The sequence below is a fragment of the Hemicordylus capensis genome, chromosome 1, assembly GCF_027244095.1.
Source record: "Hemicordylus capensis ecotype Gifberg chromosome 1, rHemCap1.1.pri, whole genome shotgun sequence".
Classification (NCBI taxonomy): Eukaryota; Metazoa; Chordata; class Lepidosauria; order Squamata; family Cordylidae; genus Hemicordylus; species Hemicordylus capensis.
In genome coordinates, this window is record NC_069657.1 from 205,150,122 (window position 1) to 205,164,171 (window position 14,050).

The 14,050-nt window shown below is 42.5% G+C and overlaps 1 protein-coding gene across 5 annotated transcripts in view; it reads right to left on the bottom strand.

Moving 5' to 3' along the window:
• Positions 1–14,050, bottom strand: part of NCKAP1 (NCK associated protein 1) — a 94,591-nt gene that overhangs the window by 38,827 nt on the left and 41,714 nt on the right. For all 5 annotated transcript variants that reach the window (XM_053270185.1, XM_053270175.1, XM_053270167.1 and 2 more), the window contains 8 exons: positions 13,957–14,005; positions 13,010–13,166; positions 12,465–12,521; positions 11,593–11,689; positions 11,272–11,378; positions 7,430–7,562; positions 5,874–5,955; positions 4,870–4,928 (listed from right to left, as the gene is read on the bottom strand). In XM_053270185.1, the coding sequence (XP_053126160.1) occupies positions 4,870–4,928; positions 5,874–5,955; positions 7,430–7,562; positions 11,272–11,378; positions 11,593–11,689; positions 12,465–12,521; positions 13,010–13,166; positions 13,957–14,005 (741 nt within the window). The remainder of the gene's footprint in view (positions 1–4,869; positions 4,929–5,873; positions 5,956–7,429; positions 7,563–11,271; positions 11,379–11,592; positions 11,690–12,464; positions 12,522–13,009; positions 13,167–13,956; positions 14,006–14,050) is intronic.

The following is a 14,050-nucleotide window of genomic DNA, read 5'->3' on the forward strand; positions in this document are numbered from 1 at the left end:
ATAGTCAAGAAGATTACTATATCTGTTATTACTGCTGTTGCTGATAGTCAATGTAAATGTGTCGTCGAGTTGGTGTCAACTCTTGGTGACTACAGAGCCCTGTGGTTGTCTTTGGTAGAATACAGGAGGGGTTTACCATTGCCATCTCCTTCACAGTATGAGATGATGCCTTTCAGCATCTTTCCTATATCGCGGCTGCCTGATATAGGTGTTTCTCATAGTCTGAAAAACACACCAGTGGGGATTCAAGCCGGCAACCTCTGACTTGGTAGTCAAGCCATTTCCCCGCTACGCCATTAGGTAGCTGTACTTATCTCTTATATTTCAGCTTTACATAAATAATGGTCACTGACTGTCCTTCTTACCATTGCATAACCCTTTCACCCCACCTTTACCAATTTTCCCCTTCTCCATTAGGGATTTGCATGGAACTGGTTCAGAGGCCCTTTATGGGCCTCCGAACCAGTTCGAACAGCTAGTGGCCCAGTTTGGGCCTAGTTCTTCCACCAGGCTACTCTGCTGTGGAGCAGGCCAGGGGATGTGAGTGGTGTGGTGGGGTGGGGTGGCTGTGGTCCATAAGGAAACCATTTCCATTACCAAGGCCCTGTGTGACAGTTGACTTACATTGCGTGTGTCTTTCTAAGGCTGGCAACTAGGGATAGACTGGAGATTCTGTTGGTGTACCGTCCACCCCACTGCCCAACCGACTCCCTAACTGAGCTGATCTCGGAGTTGGTGTTGGAGTCACCCAGAATTTTGGTTCTGGGTGACTACAATATCCATTGTGAGGCTTTCTTGTCTGGTGCGGCTCAGGAGTTCATAGCAGCCATGATAACTATGGGCCTATCCCAACTAGTTTCAGGACCAACTCATGTTGCCGGCCAGACACTCGATTTGGTCTTTTGTTTGGATCAGGGGGGTGTTCCATGGGTGCGTGATCCTGTGGTTTCCCAATTGTCATGGATGGACCACTACCTGGTTAAGGTTGGTTTCACAGGCACAACCCAGCCCCGCAGGGGACCTATTAAGATGGTCCGCCCCAGAAGGCTGTTGGATCCAGTAGGATTCCAAAAGGCCTTGGAGAGTTTTGATGTTGGTCCTGCCAGCGATTATGTCGATGCCCTGGTGGGAATTTGGAATAGGGAACTCACCAGGGTAGTGATCACTCCTAAGCGTCCCTTCTGATCTGATTTAAGAGTGGCCCCTTGGTATACAGAGGGTCTGAAGCAGCAAGGTAGGCGACTGGAGCGCAAGTGGAGGAGAACTCGGCTTGAATGTGACAGGATGCAGCATAGAGCCCATTTGAAGGTTTATGTGGAGGCGGTGCATGTGACAGCAGAGCTGTCCCTGTTTTGTGAGGAGTTTGATCCAGGCTCCTTCCAATTCAAACCAATCCCCGGGGACTTTGTTCTGCTGTGATGCTTTTAATGGGTTCTTTGCGGACAAAAACTCCTGTATTTGGGCTGACTTGGACTCCACTGTTTCTGCAGAGTCTATTAAGGTGGTGTCCAGCAATCCCTCTTGCAGTATTAGATTAGATCAGTTTCAATCTGTGATGCCTGACGATGTGCTTGGGGCGGTGCGGCCTACCACTTGTTCTTTGGATCCTTGCCCGACTTGGAAGCTTTTATCTAGCAGGGAGATTGTTGGGGATGACATAGTGGTAAAACTGCTGCCCTGTAACCAGAAGGTTACAAGTTCGATCCTGACCAGGGGCTCAAGGTTGACTCAGCCTTCCATCCTTCCGAGGTCGGTAAAATGAGTACCAAGAATGTTGGGGGGCAATATGCTAAATCATTGTAAACCGCTTAGAGAGCTTCCAGCTATAGAGCAGTATATAAATGTAAGTGCTATTGCTATTGCTATAGTTAATATCATTAACTCATTGCTGAGGGAGGGTAGGATGCCTCCTTGTTTGAGGCAATTATTAGACCACTTAAGAAGCCTTCCCTAGATCCCTCAGTGATGGACAGTTATAGGCCGGTCTCCCATTGTTGGGTAAGATGATTGAGAGAGTGGTGGCTAACCAGCTCCAGGCAGTTTTGGAGGAAACAGATTATCTAGACCCATTTCAAACTGGCTTTAGAGCGGGCTATGGGGTTGAGTCTGCCTTGGTCGGCCTGATGGATGACCTTTACCGGGGAATCAACAGAGGGAGTGTAACTCTGTTGGTTCTTTTGGATCTCTCGGCGGCATTTGATACCATTGACAATGGTATCCTTCTGGATCGCCTGGGGGAATTGGGGATAGGAGGCACTGCTTTGCAGTGGTTCCACTCCTATCTCAGGTAGATGCCAGATGGTGGAGCTTGGAGACAGTTCCTCTTTAAAAGGGAGCTATTATATGGAGTCCCTCAGGGCTCCATTTTGTCACCAATGCTTTTTAATATTTTAATATTTACATGAAACTGCTGGGTGAGGTCATCAGGAGATTTGGTGCAGGGTGTTATCAGTATGCTGATGACACTCAAATCTATTTCTCCTTATCTTCATCATCAGGAAATGGCATTCACTCCCTAAATGCCTGCCTACAGGCAGTAATGGGCTGGATGAGAGACAACAAATTGAAGCTGAATCCAAGCAAGATGGAGGTGCTCATTGTGGGGGGTCGGAATTTAAGGGATGACTTAAATCTTCCTGTGCTGGATGGGGTTACACTCCCCAGAAGGAACAGATACACACTTGGGAGTGCTCTTGGATCCAGACCTCACCTTGGTATCTCAGGTGGAGACTATGGCCAGGAGCGCTTTCTATCAGCTTCGGCTGATTTGACAGCTGCGTCCATTCCTTGAAATGAACAATCTCAAAACAGTGGTGCATCAGCTGGTAACCTCCAGGCTCGACTACTGCAATGCGCTCTATGTGGGAAACTTCAGTTAGTTCAAAATGCGGCAACCAGATTGGTCTCTGGGGTAACCCAGAGAGACCACATTATGCCTGTCTTAAAACAGCTGCACTGGCTGCCGATATGTTTCCGGGCAAAATACAAAGTGCTGGTTATTACCTTTAAAGCTCTGAATGGCTTGGGTCCGGTTTACCTGAGAGAGCGCCTTCTTCTGTATGATCCCCATCGCTCACTGAGGTCATCTGGAGATGTCCGTCTCTGGTTGCCACCAGTACTTCTGGTGGCGACGCAGAACAGGGCCTTTTCTGTAGCTGCTCCTGGTCTATAGAATACACTCCCGGCAGATATCCACAGTTTAGGCTAGCTGTCGGCCTTTAAGAGAGCCCTAAAAACCTAATTTTTTGGCCTGGTCTTCCAAGACTTGTAAAGTGTTGTTGTTTTTAAATGTATTTTAATTGGTTTTAAATAGTTTTAATCATTTTGAATTGTTTTTATATTGTTTTTAGCATTGTTTTAATTGTGGGGTTTATATCTTTAAAAGTCGTTGTACACCGTCCAGAGCCTCTGGATGGGGCAGTTTATAAATGTAATAAAATAAATAAATACATAAATAATAAAAAAGATAAAAGGCTGCCATGGCCACATGAATAGCTAGCGCAGATGCTTCATGAGACCTCCGTAAGCTAGAATCACATTGTCTGTCTTGAAAGCCCCTGAGGGCTTTTTATTTAACACTGCTGTGTTGACAAGAGTCACCATGGGGGCATCAATGAGGGGAATTTTTTAGAAGTTCCATAACATTTTTGGGAACGGTGTACAGACGCTTGGGGCAAACGGGAGGAGCCCTGCTAGTGCCCAGGGACTTCCACTCCTCTAAAAAGCCTTTCTTGAAGAAATCTGGACAGAGAATGTGAAGTTCAGACCCCTGTAAAGATGGGAAAACCTCTTTTTCACCTTCTTTCTGTTAATCTGGATGATTCTCTTGGGACTGATGTTTGGAAGAGGAATCAAGTTTTAAAACTCTGTGCGCCTTGTGAAGCAGGATGGCAAAGTCTTCTTGTTTAAACAGCCTTTAGGAGAGAGCAGAGTCAGACTCTTCCTCTTCCTCCAAAAGGTCCCCCCATTCATCATCAGAAATCTTCTCCTCCAAACCAGAAATCTCTGAGTCAATGGCTTTTTCAAGTTCAGAGGAGCAGGTGAATAAAAGTTAACAATCAAAACTGTACCTTCCCTGGAAGGAGAATTAGGGATGACTAGTGAAGCTCTTGCAAGATGGGAATCCCCCTTAGGCTGCATAATGCTGTCTAGCAGGTTAGAAGAGCCCTGTTCAGAGCCCTCTAATGAGTGAGAGCAGGGGCGTGGCAGCTAGGATGTGGGAACTGACTCCCGTGGCTTGGAGGGGCTTTTGATGCCAAAATTGGATAGTTGTTCCAGGGAGCTGGTAAGAAGGACGATGGTGAAACCCTTTTTACCTCCTTCAGCACCATTCCCCCGAGCCATTGCCAGACATTATTAGGAAGGAGTTTGTCCCGCCAAAAAGGACCCACAAGGGTCTCATCCACCGCAGAACCTATTGTAAAAATGGAACTGTCTTTTCTGTTGCCAGCCCAAGAAAGAAAGGGAACTCTAGTTTTCCAAGTCCGATAGAAGAGAGGTATGAAATAAAATTAGTTCAAGGAATGAAGAGCACCACGGCTACCCGGCCGATTCAGAGCTAGACCCAGGTGGAACTGGAATTCCAGGGGAGGCTCCTCCTACGTGTGTGTGTGTGTGGGGGGGTACATTTAAACTTTCTGATTGGCCCTATCTAGGAGTGAGTACAGTGGAGCAACCTGCTGTTGGATGAACTTCCTTCCCTGCTGGAGAATATATGAATTTTAAAGTGGCATCAAGCATTTAAATCTGTTTTTCTTAGTTAAATAATCGTTTATATCATTTATTTAAAATCATCCTGATTTAAAGTAAATCTACCCTGTAGTAGAGGAAATGAAATCAACTTAAAAATGCAAAAAAGGCAATTCTTACCTGTAATCTAAACCAATCAAGCCTCATTCCTCTGAAGTCAAACACCTCCCCATCTTCAACTGCATAATGGAGGAAAGTGAAAACAAACAATACCGCAGTCTTAAGGCAGCCATCAAAATATACATCTTCCCCTGTTCTTAGCATATTATACTTAAGCAAGATTTTCTGACTATTTTTAACCTTACTAGTCCATTAACTCTGTATAGTTTTCTAAACAATGTTTTAATTCAGTCTATGCACTCCTACTACTAACCAAAACTAGCACAGAGAAAATGAAGTTACACAATTTAAGAGGAAGCATTTTAAACTTTTGCATTCTTCCTCAAAATATTCAGGAAAGGCCAGACCCAACAACAACAACAAAAAACTGAAGAGGTTTCTTGCTACAAATAGTTTTATTTGCAGCTCTCAAGGAGGTACCCCCAGGTACTTCCTGGGAAGTCTTGTGAAGCAGAACATCTCTGCCAGGTTCACAACTGACTCTGAAGTGAGGAGGGGGAAGAGACTAACGAGAACACAATAAATGGCATGCTTATTTTGAAAATTGATATTATCCCAAACAAGATGAATTTATATTTTAAGATGAAAGATTAACAATCCAGTTCCTAACAACTGATGATACAAACAAAAACAAATACAGAAAGAGAAAGGAATGCCTCAATGTGCAACAAGCCCCTGGTTCAAGAACATCCACAGGAAATCAAAATATGCCTATACATGTATCCTGATGGTCTTGAGATCATGTTTGCTGAAAGCGGCAGAGGGGACAAGAGAGAGGTTTATGACCAGGAATGAGGATTAAGGGACTCTTCTCATTGGGGAGAACACTACTTCTTCCCAATTCCTAAAGAATAGCTGACTGAAAAATGTTGCATTCATTCAATTTCTATACTGCCCTTCCAAAAATGGCTCAGGGCGGTTTACACAGAGAAATAATAAATAAATAAGGTAAGATGGCTGCATTATGCATCTCTTGCATTTATGGCTTATAAATCTATATTTACCTTGCTTCACACTTAAGGAGGTCATAGTATTTACAAATGAGGACATGATGATGGACTCATCTTCAGGACACACTGAAAGATTCTAAAAATTAAAACCAGGAATATACCTTGTTATATAGTTGTAATTTTGCTGACCATAAAATCATCCCTAAGAACAAAGAGCTAAAGCAGAGAAAATATCAATGAACATGTGCTTAACAGCAGACTATTTGAAATCTTTCCTGCCATATCATCTGCAACCTCAACCCAAGAGGTGGTGGGTGGGTAACATAGGAAGCTGCCATATACTGAGTCAGACCACTGGTCTATCTAGCTCAATATTGTCTTCACAGACTGGCAGCGGCTTCTCCAAGGTTGCAGGCAGGAATCTCTCTCAGGCCTATCTTGGAGAAACCAGGGAGGGAACTTGAAACCTGCTTTTCTCAGAGCGGCTCAGGGAATATCTTAGAGTGCTCACACTTCTAGTCTCCCTTTCATACGCAACCAGGGTGGACCCTGCTTAGCTAAGGGGACAAGCCATGCTTGGTACCACAAGACCAGCTCTCCTCTCCTTAATGAGTGAATGAGTGTGTGTATGTATGTGCCATTGATGCTCAGATACTCTACTGCTGGAGAAAGAACTGAATGATATGTGAGAGGGAGGGCAGCTGTACACAGACAACTTGCTACTAAAAACATATATGTCCACAAAATTTCATGGTTTTTCACTTGGATAACTAAAATATGGCAATTTCTCTTTGACATATGGCTGAGAAGAGACCATAGTAACATTTCATCGTTGGCAACCTTTCTCCTTAATCCACCAAACTTAGGCTCTTCATATTTTATTTTTGTCCTAGAGCACCACAGAATACACAGCATGTTTTTGCCATTAGTCAAAATAGTGAACATAGGCATAACTAGCTTTCAAACTCTATTATAATTTTTAACTCCATGCTGAACAACTTCTCAATGCCTCGAAAACTATTTGTGAAGACTAAATTTAAATATGCCAACTTAAGTGTGACCCCCACAAGTCAGATGCTCTAACTAAATGGACTGTAGTGCATAATATTACATGAAAGGAGAAACCTTGATTATTCATACATCCAGCCCATCAGTCTAGCTATTTGGTCTCTCCACCCCCTTCCCTCATTATAATGTCCACATATCATTAAATTTAACAAAAAGATGATGCTTTGAAATACAAGAAGTTTTATCCTTGCAGAAGACAACACTAGTTACAGCTTAAACTTTCAACATCCATGTGGAGTGTTAGTGAACAACAAAATTTGAGCCCCATCTAGTGGCCAGTGAACAGGTAAACTTGTTGCAGTGTCTGATACAGACTACAGGTATATCTGCCCTTGAACAGTCTGTGGTCTTAAAATATGCTGTCCTCACAATTGTTTTCACACTGGGTCATCCAGTTTTACTCTTGGGGTGGCCAGAATCATAAGTCCACATTGTGATGGATACAATTAACTTTTTCATATTTATTAATTAGGTTAAAAATAAATGTATGCTAGCACTTTATCCAAAACTTGAAAGATCTTTATAGCAAAATCCTCACGCACCTGTACAAGTTCATTCAAGACAACTGCATCAAAGCCTGAAAGGTATTGCACATAATATCTTTGCATAACTGGGCCATATTTTCGTACATGCGCTCTAAGCTCTTCCATGTAGAAAATCAGCTCTGCTATGTGCCTTAGGGACAAACAAGGAACATTGTTAAAAAACAACAAAAAATAAACAATCTTTTATAAAAGAAAAATGGTGTGAAATTTAATTTTCAAGATGTTTAGTTGTCCATAACCCATTACTGTTTGCTTGCTCAAACATAACCAAGTAAAATAGAAACAGTAACCCATTACTGTTTGCTTTCTCAAACATAACCAAGTAAGATAAAATTGGAAAAAGAAAACACTTTAGCAAGGATACCTGATATGGAAGGCCATAATTAATTTAAAAAGTACAATCACTTTGCTGCTAAAAAGCAATTGTCCTAGTGAGCCTACACAATTAAAGAAAACAACTATTAAGAGATCTCTTTGGAAGCAGCAGAGGGGCAACGACGAAAACAAAGCATGGCATCAGCGTTTTTTGTCTTCGAACCCAGTGGGAAGCAAATTACACAAAAATGGTGAAGGGGTGTGTGTACGCACGTTCCCCATTATGGAATCAAGTTCATACATAATGTGGAACTGTGGCTTCCTCTAAAGGGAAAGCAAAAGCTTTAACTCTCCTTCTCATGCATGGAGAGAAAAGGGGAATAAGGAATGCACAAGCTCACAGCTTTCAAAGAATGTTTAGTGCTGCATCCAGAAGTGCTCTAACACCCGGACCTTGGGGCTCCGGCCCATGGCCTCCGAGGCCCGGTGGGGGGGGGGGGCTCCTGCCACTGCCATGAGCCCCCACCACCACTACGAGCCCTCCTCCCCGATATGCCAGCTACCCATGTGCATGGCCAGGGGATGAGGCGAGCTGCAGGCCTCCCTGCTGCCACTGGCAGCGGGAATGGTCGACCCTCCAGCAGCCACTTAAAACTGCGAGGCACTTCGGTGCCCGTCCGCAGTTCGAATACAGCATCACAAGCCCATGGATGTCACGGGGACGTCATGTGAGACCTCACAGGCTTGCGACACTGTATTGGAACTGCACAGGAGCACCAGAGCACCTTGCAGTTCTACGAGACAGCTGAGATGGAGCGTTGACCTGCACCACCTGCTGCCGCTGATGGTGGGAGGCCTGCTCGCCTCACACTCACCTGTGCACATGGGCAGCTGGCATATCGGGGAGGAGGGCTCGCGGTGGTGGGGAGGTTTGCGCCGGGGCGGTCCAGGTGCCCCGTTTGCCAGGGTGCTCCACTGGCTGCATCTGAAGTGGGCCATTGTATTTTAAAGTCCAATGGAAACATCTTTAGAAAACATAGTGTTTAAGAGAAGAGGGAAAACCAGTGATTCTTCACAACTGACAATAAAAGAATATGGTAAATTACATAAGAACAGTCCAGCTGGGTCACACCCAAGGCACATCTAGTCCAACATCCTGTTTCACACAGTGGCCCACCAGATGCCACCTGAAGCCCACAGGCAGGAGCTGAAAGCATGCCCTCTCTCCTGCAGTCACTCCCCTGCAACTGGTATTCAGAGGCATCCTGACTCTTGAGGCTGGAGGTGGCCTACAGCCCTCCGACTAGTAGCCGTTGATAGACCTCTCCTCTATGAAATACAATTTCCTTTTCAATTGTACTAATTAGGAAAGAATTACAGTGCTTTGGTATTCTGGCTCCTGGTTGTGAACAACCATAACAGAATGGTGTTGAGATTCAAAGGCAGGTTTCCAGTCTCTTTAAGGATGTTATGGGCGAACAAGAGCCAAATGGATTCCGAAGAACAAGAGCCAAATGGATTCCGAGGTGGATATTTTATTAGTGGACAAAGCTACAACAGTCACTAAAGGGCTGCCAATGCTCACTTATTTTACTGTAACAACATTCCCCATATTTTCAAGTATATTAATATATCAATGACATTTCATAATTCTAAAGAATTACATGCCACATAATTGGACAAAATCATGAAATTATTTAGAATTATGACACATATGGAGCCAAAAAAGCAAGTTGCATAGAGGAAGGATCTGCAAAGGCCAAATCACACAAATACCAAACTTCTTGAAGAGGTTTAGTATCAGAAAGCTGTCTCTAGTAATCAATCACAGAGTGATCTATTCAAGCTTTGTAGTTACTGGACAGTGCCACAGTCCAAGGAGTCATACAATAACTTTGCAGCCCCAATGAGGCTTTTGATTTGTTCCCCTTCCCTTTATCAGCAGTACTTAAGCTGCGCAATAAAATGCTTTTGAGACTTAATGGGGTTTGAAAGAGCAGACTACAATGTACTGAAGGACTTGAGGGGGAGAAAAGAGGATGATGACTTACAGGTGGACCTCGATATTTGCATATCTGCGGTCGGGAAAAGACACCTGACATTGGCATATGCGGAACAAACAAACAAAAACATGCCGGCCTCGCATATCTGCAGGTTGGAGGTGGCCGGAAATGACTGCAAAGGTCATTTCCGGCCACCATTTTCTTCGACGTCTTTAAGAAAGAAGAAAAAGAAAGAAAGAAAGAAAGAAAGAAAGAAAGAAAGAAAGAAAGAAAGAAAGAGCTACAGCATGACTCAGGGGAGCAGCAGAACAAGAGCCCACCTCCCACCTCCCATAACAAGCCCACCTCCCATGAAATTCAGCCAATTTTCAGCCAACCAGGAACCAAACCCTCACAATTGCATTGACCTTACATAGGAACATAGGAAGCTGCCAAATACTGAGTCAGACCATTGGTCCATCTAGCTCAGTATTGTCTTCACAGACTGGCAGCAGCTTCTCCAAGGTTGCAGGCAGGAATCTCTCTCAGCCCTATCTTGGAGATGCCAGGGAGGGAACTTGGAACCTTCTGCTCTTCCCAGAGCAGGTCCATCCCCTGGGGGGAATATCTTGCAGTGCTCACACATCAAGTCTCCCATTCATATGCAACCAGGGCAGACCCTGCTTAGCTAAAGGGACAAGACATGTTTGCTACCACAAGACCAGCTCTCCTCTCCTTAATAACTCAATATTCATGGTTTCCACATCTGCAGTGCAGCCCAGAACACAAGCCCCACGAATATCAGGGTCCACCTGTACTGCAAAGAGCTTCAAATTTAGAATGTATTGAGAAAAGTTTAGAAGAGGAGATTCTAAATGAGGGCAATGTGGCATTTTTGACTGTGGGTAATGTGGCATTTTTCACTATTAACCTGCCAACTACATTCCGGCTGTTAATTGAGTTTGACACCAACAGTCACACTCAAGAGGAGTTGGCTAAGGAAGCTAGTAGCACAAGCACTCCTACTGCTGCCTTGCTTATGTAGACAACAGCAATGCATTATGCAGACAAAACATATTTTCATCAGGTATTTGTATCATAAATGATAAGACTTAAACCTCTCAAATCAGAATGGCAACATGAATTCCAGCACATTATTCCAAGCTGTATGGCTTGCATTCAGTACTACACACACACACACACACACACACACACACACAGACACACACACACGTTTTTATACTTTTAGTTTCCACAAAGGAAGATCTTCCCTCTTCCTGCAGCTGTATGAGAAAGGGGAACTTTTCATCACTCAGAATAAAAGCTATCAAGTTCATACCTACAGTAGATGCCAATGAAAGATCCTCCACGCATGAACATCACCCTCCTCACAGATAAACTAGCATAATCCAGACTACAACGTGCTGCAAGAGGCAGCCAGAAGCACTGAAACTGTACCAAAGCGCTTGGAGAGCAGGCAGTTCTATATGACTACAAACAATTTGAACAACAACAAAAATGTTATAGGGGATATTAACGTACTTATCTATGAAATCATCTGCACTCTTCTTAGGCATGTTATCTGCGTGTCGAAGAAGCCAAATAATTTCATCTCGGGCAAAGGATAATGCCATAAAAACAAAAAGTGCCTGGAAAAACAACAGCATTTTTAATAATAATAATAATAATAATGCACACTTAAATGTTTCACTTCACACAAAAGTTATACACATCTATACAGCAAAGGGAACTTAACTTAACACTATAGACTGATTGTGCCCACATAAGAAAGTAGTTTTGGAGCAGAATGTTAGAAACTTTTCTACAGAACAGTTTCTATCAACAATAGCAAATAGTACTTACCTTGGGACCCAACAGCCCTGGCTGATCTGACAGGACAGTAGCTAGCTCTTTCAGTGCAGACCGTAAAAATTTGCGTCTTTCTCTGTGCATTGAACCACTGTTTTGGGAATAGAAATACTGTGAGTAATTGCCAATATACTATTTTCAATGAAAAGATCACTTGTACTTGTAATGATGCATAGACACATACTAACCCATGCTAACTCATATTGTTGCTTAAGACCTGGAATTAATACATTTGAATAATAATTTTTATTGAGAAGTAAACCGAAGGAGACAAAGACAAGCATTTGTAAAGACATACTGTACTATGTCTATGCTGTCAGTGGAAAGCTCAAACTAGCACACACACACACACTCTGTAAAGTCTAATTTTGACAGCTTTAAATAGACTAACGTGGCCTCTGAACTTTATGGCAATGTCTACTTAATACAATGACAGAACAAGCTGAGGCATGGCATGGCTAGGAGAATTTCACAAAATCTACTTTGCACTGCAAATACTAATACAATGATCCAAGAACAGACAAACCATGTAAGCTAGCACAGAGGAGAATTAATGGTACAACACACAGGTTTGGATCTAAGAATTCATTTCTGCTGGCACATGGCAGAACCCTCTGTTAAAAAAACAAAAAGAATCTGTACAGAGACAGCTAACCCTTCAGACAATTTTCAGGCTGTGTGGAGAGCTGCAGGCAGGGGGACAGATGAATCCTGCCTCCCACAAACATAAAACTGTTACCTGCTTGTGAAACAGGAACTTTGGATCTAAGCCATAGGCTTCTTGTTACAGATACATTTATAAAGTTTGGTTGAATACTGAGATGTGCAATCAGTAGTATTCGATAAAATTTTTACAATATACTTACGCATGTGATACAGCAGCTTCCTTGCACTCTCTTATGTCATTAATACGTTTGTTATAGCTGCAAGTGCAAATAAAAGTTATAAACACGTTGGTGATTAAAAGTCCTTACAACTTTCTACAACTGCATGAAAAAGGGAAGCCTTCCTTTAATTAACATATTAATTACTTAATTAATCAAACAAACATACATACATATTAACGTATTTCCCCCTGCCCTCCTCTAACTTGGTTTCATCACTACATATGACCACTGATAACCCTGGTTAAAATGGATTTGGGCACACTCCTGGCTCAGAACATTTAGTAAACCTTGGTTCTGGAACCAAGTAAAGGAGTGTCACTGATAGTGTTTTAATCACAACCACGACTGGTTATAACAATGTACAAGCAAGTGAGGGGATTCATGCTTTGGAAGGAAGGAGCAGCAGGGAATCTCTTAATTCTGGGTAGCAGTCTATCGGACAATATTTCTTGTGGTCATTCACTTCTCACTCATCATGTAATGTATAGATAAAGAAGTGTGAGTGCAATAAAATCACACAGTACCCTCTTATATTGACAAACAAGTCTTCTGCAGCTTTGTGAATGTGGAAAACTTCATCCCGAAACAGAGCCAAGCAAGAGCTGCTTTGAAGAGCAAGCTTCCAAAGGGTCAAAGCAGTTGTGTCACTGTTCAGGATTCCATGGCACAAAATAAATCCAACTTGAAAACAAGGGGTGGGGTGGGCAGAATCAAAGTGATACAAACTGATGAGCAAAACTTTTAAGAGAAAACATTAAAACTACACAATATTTTAAATTCTAGTCAAAGACTACTTCTATTAATTCCCAAACATGACATATTTACACACAGATTTTGCTGTAGCCAATTGGTGAATCTTTAACATGTTTGCTCCTTAATAACACTTATTGTAACATTACAGCTTAAAATTACCACTTTAAGAAAAAATGGCTTAACACAGCAGATGTATAATGGAATAAAACATGTTGAAATTTTTTTTCAACATAACATAGGATGTACATTTAACCCAGCCATTCCATAAACGTGCTTAACTTTGTTTGATTAAGTGACATCGACTTCAATGGGATAAATTTAAACATCATCTGTCCCTTTAACTAGGTTAAGAGATTGGAACTGTATGCTTTATCTCCCAGTCTCTCCCTCTTACACTCTCTCTACCAGGATTAACAAATTAGCATCAATATTAACGATAGCTATACTCTAAGGAGATTTTGCTATTGACTTGGGATTTGAAAACAAGATGTGAAGATGGTTTAAGATCCTTGTTAAGAGCAAACTTGGAGAAGCATCAACCATGATGAATGCTGATGTTAACTATTAAACATTGTTATGGTCAGCCGGAGGATATGGACAAAAGGACTGGGACACATCATTATCCCATGGTTAAGATATACACACTAAGTCAGTCCATCACACATGCAAATAGCTGAAATGAAAATACAAGCACTTCAGCCAAAGATTTAAAACTTACAAATGATCCATTTCTCCATTGTATCCAGAGAGAGGTATTCACATGGCATCTATTTGGAAAACAACATAAACTAGTTAATGAACTCTGGGTACAG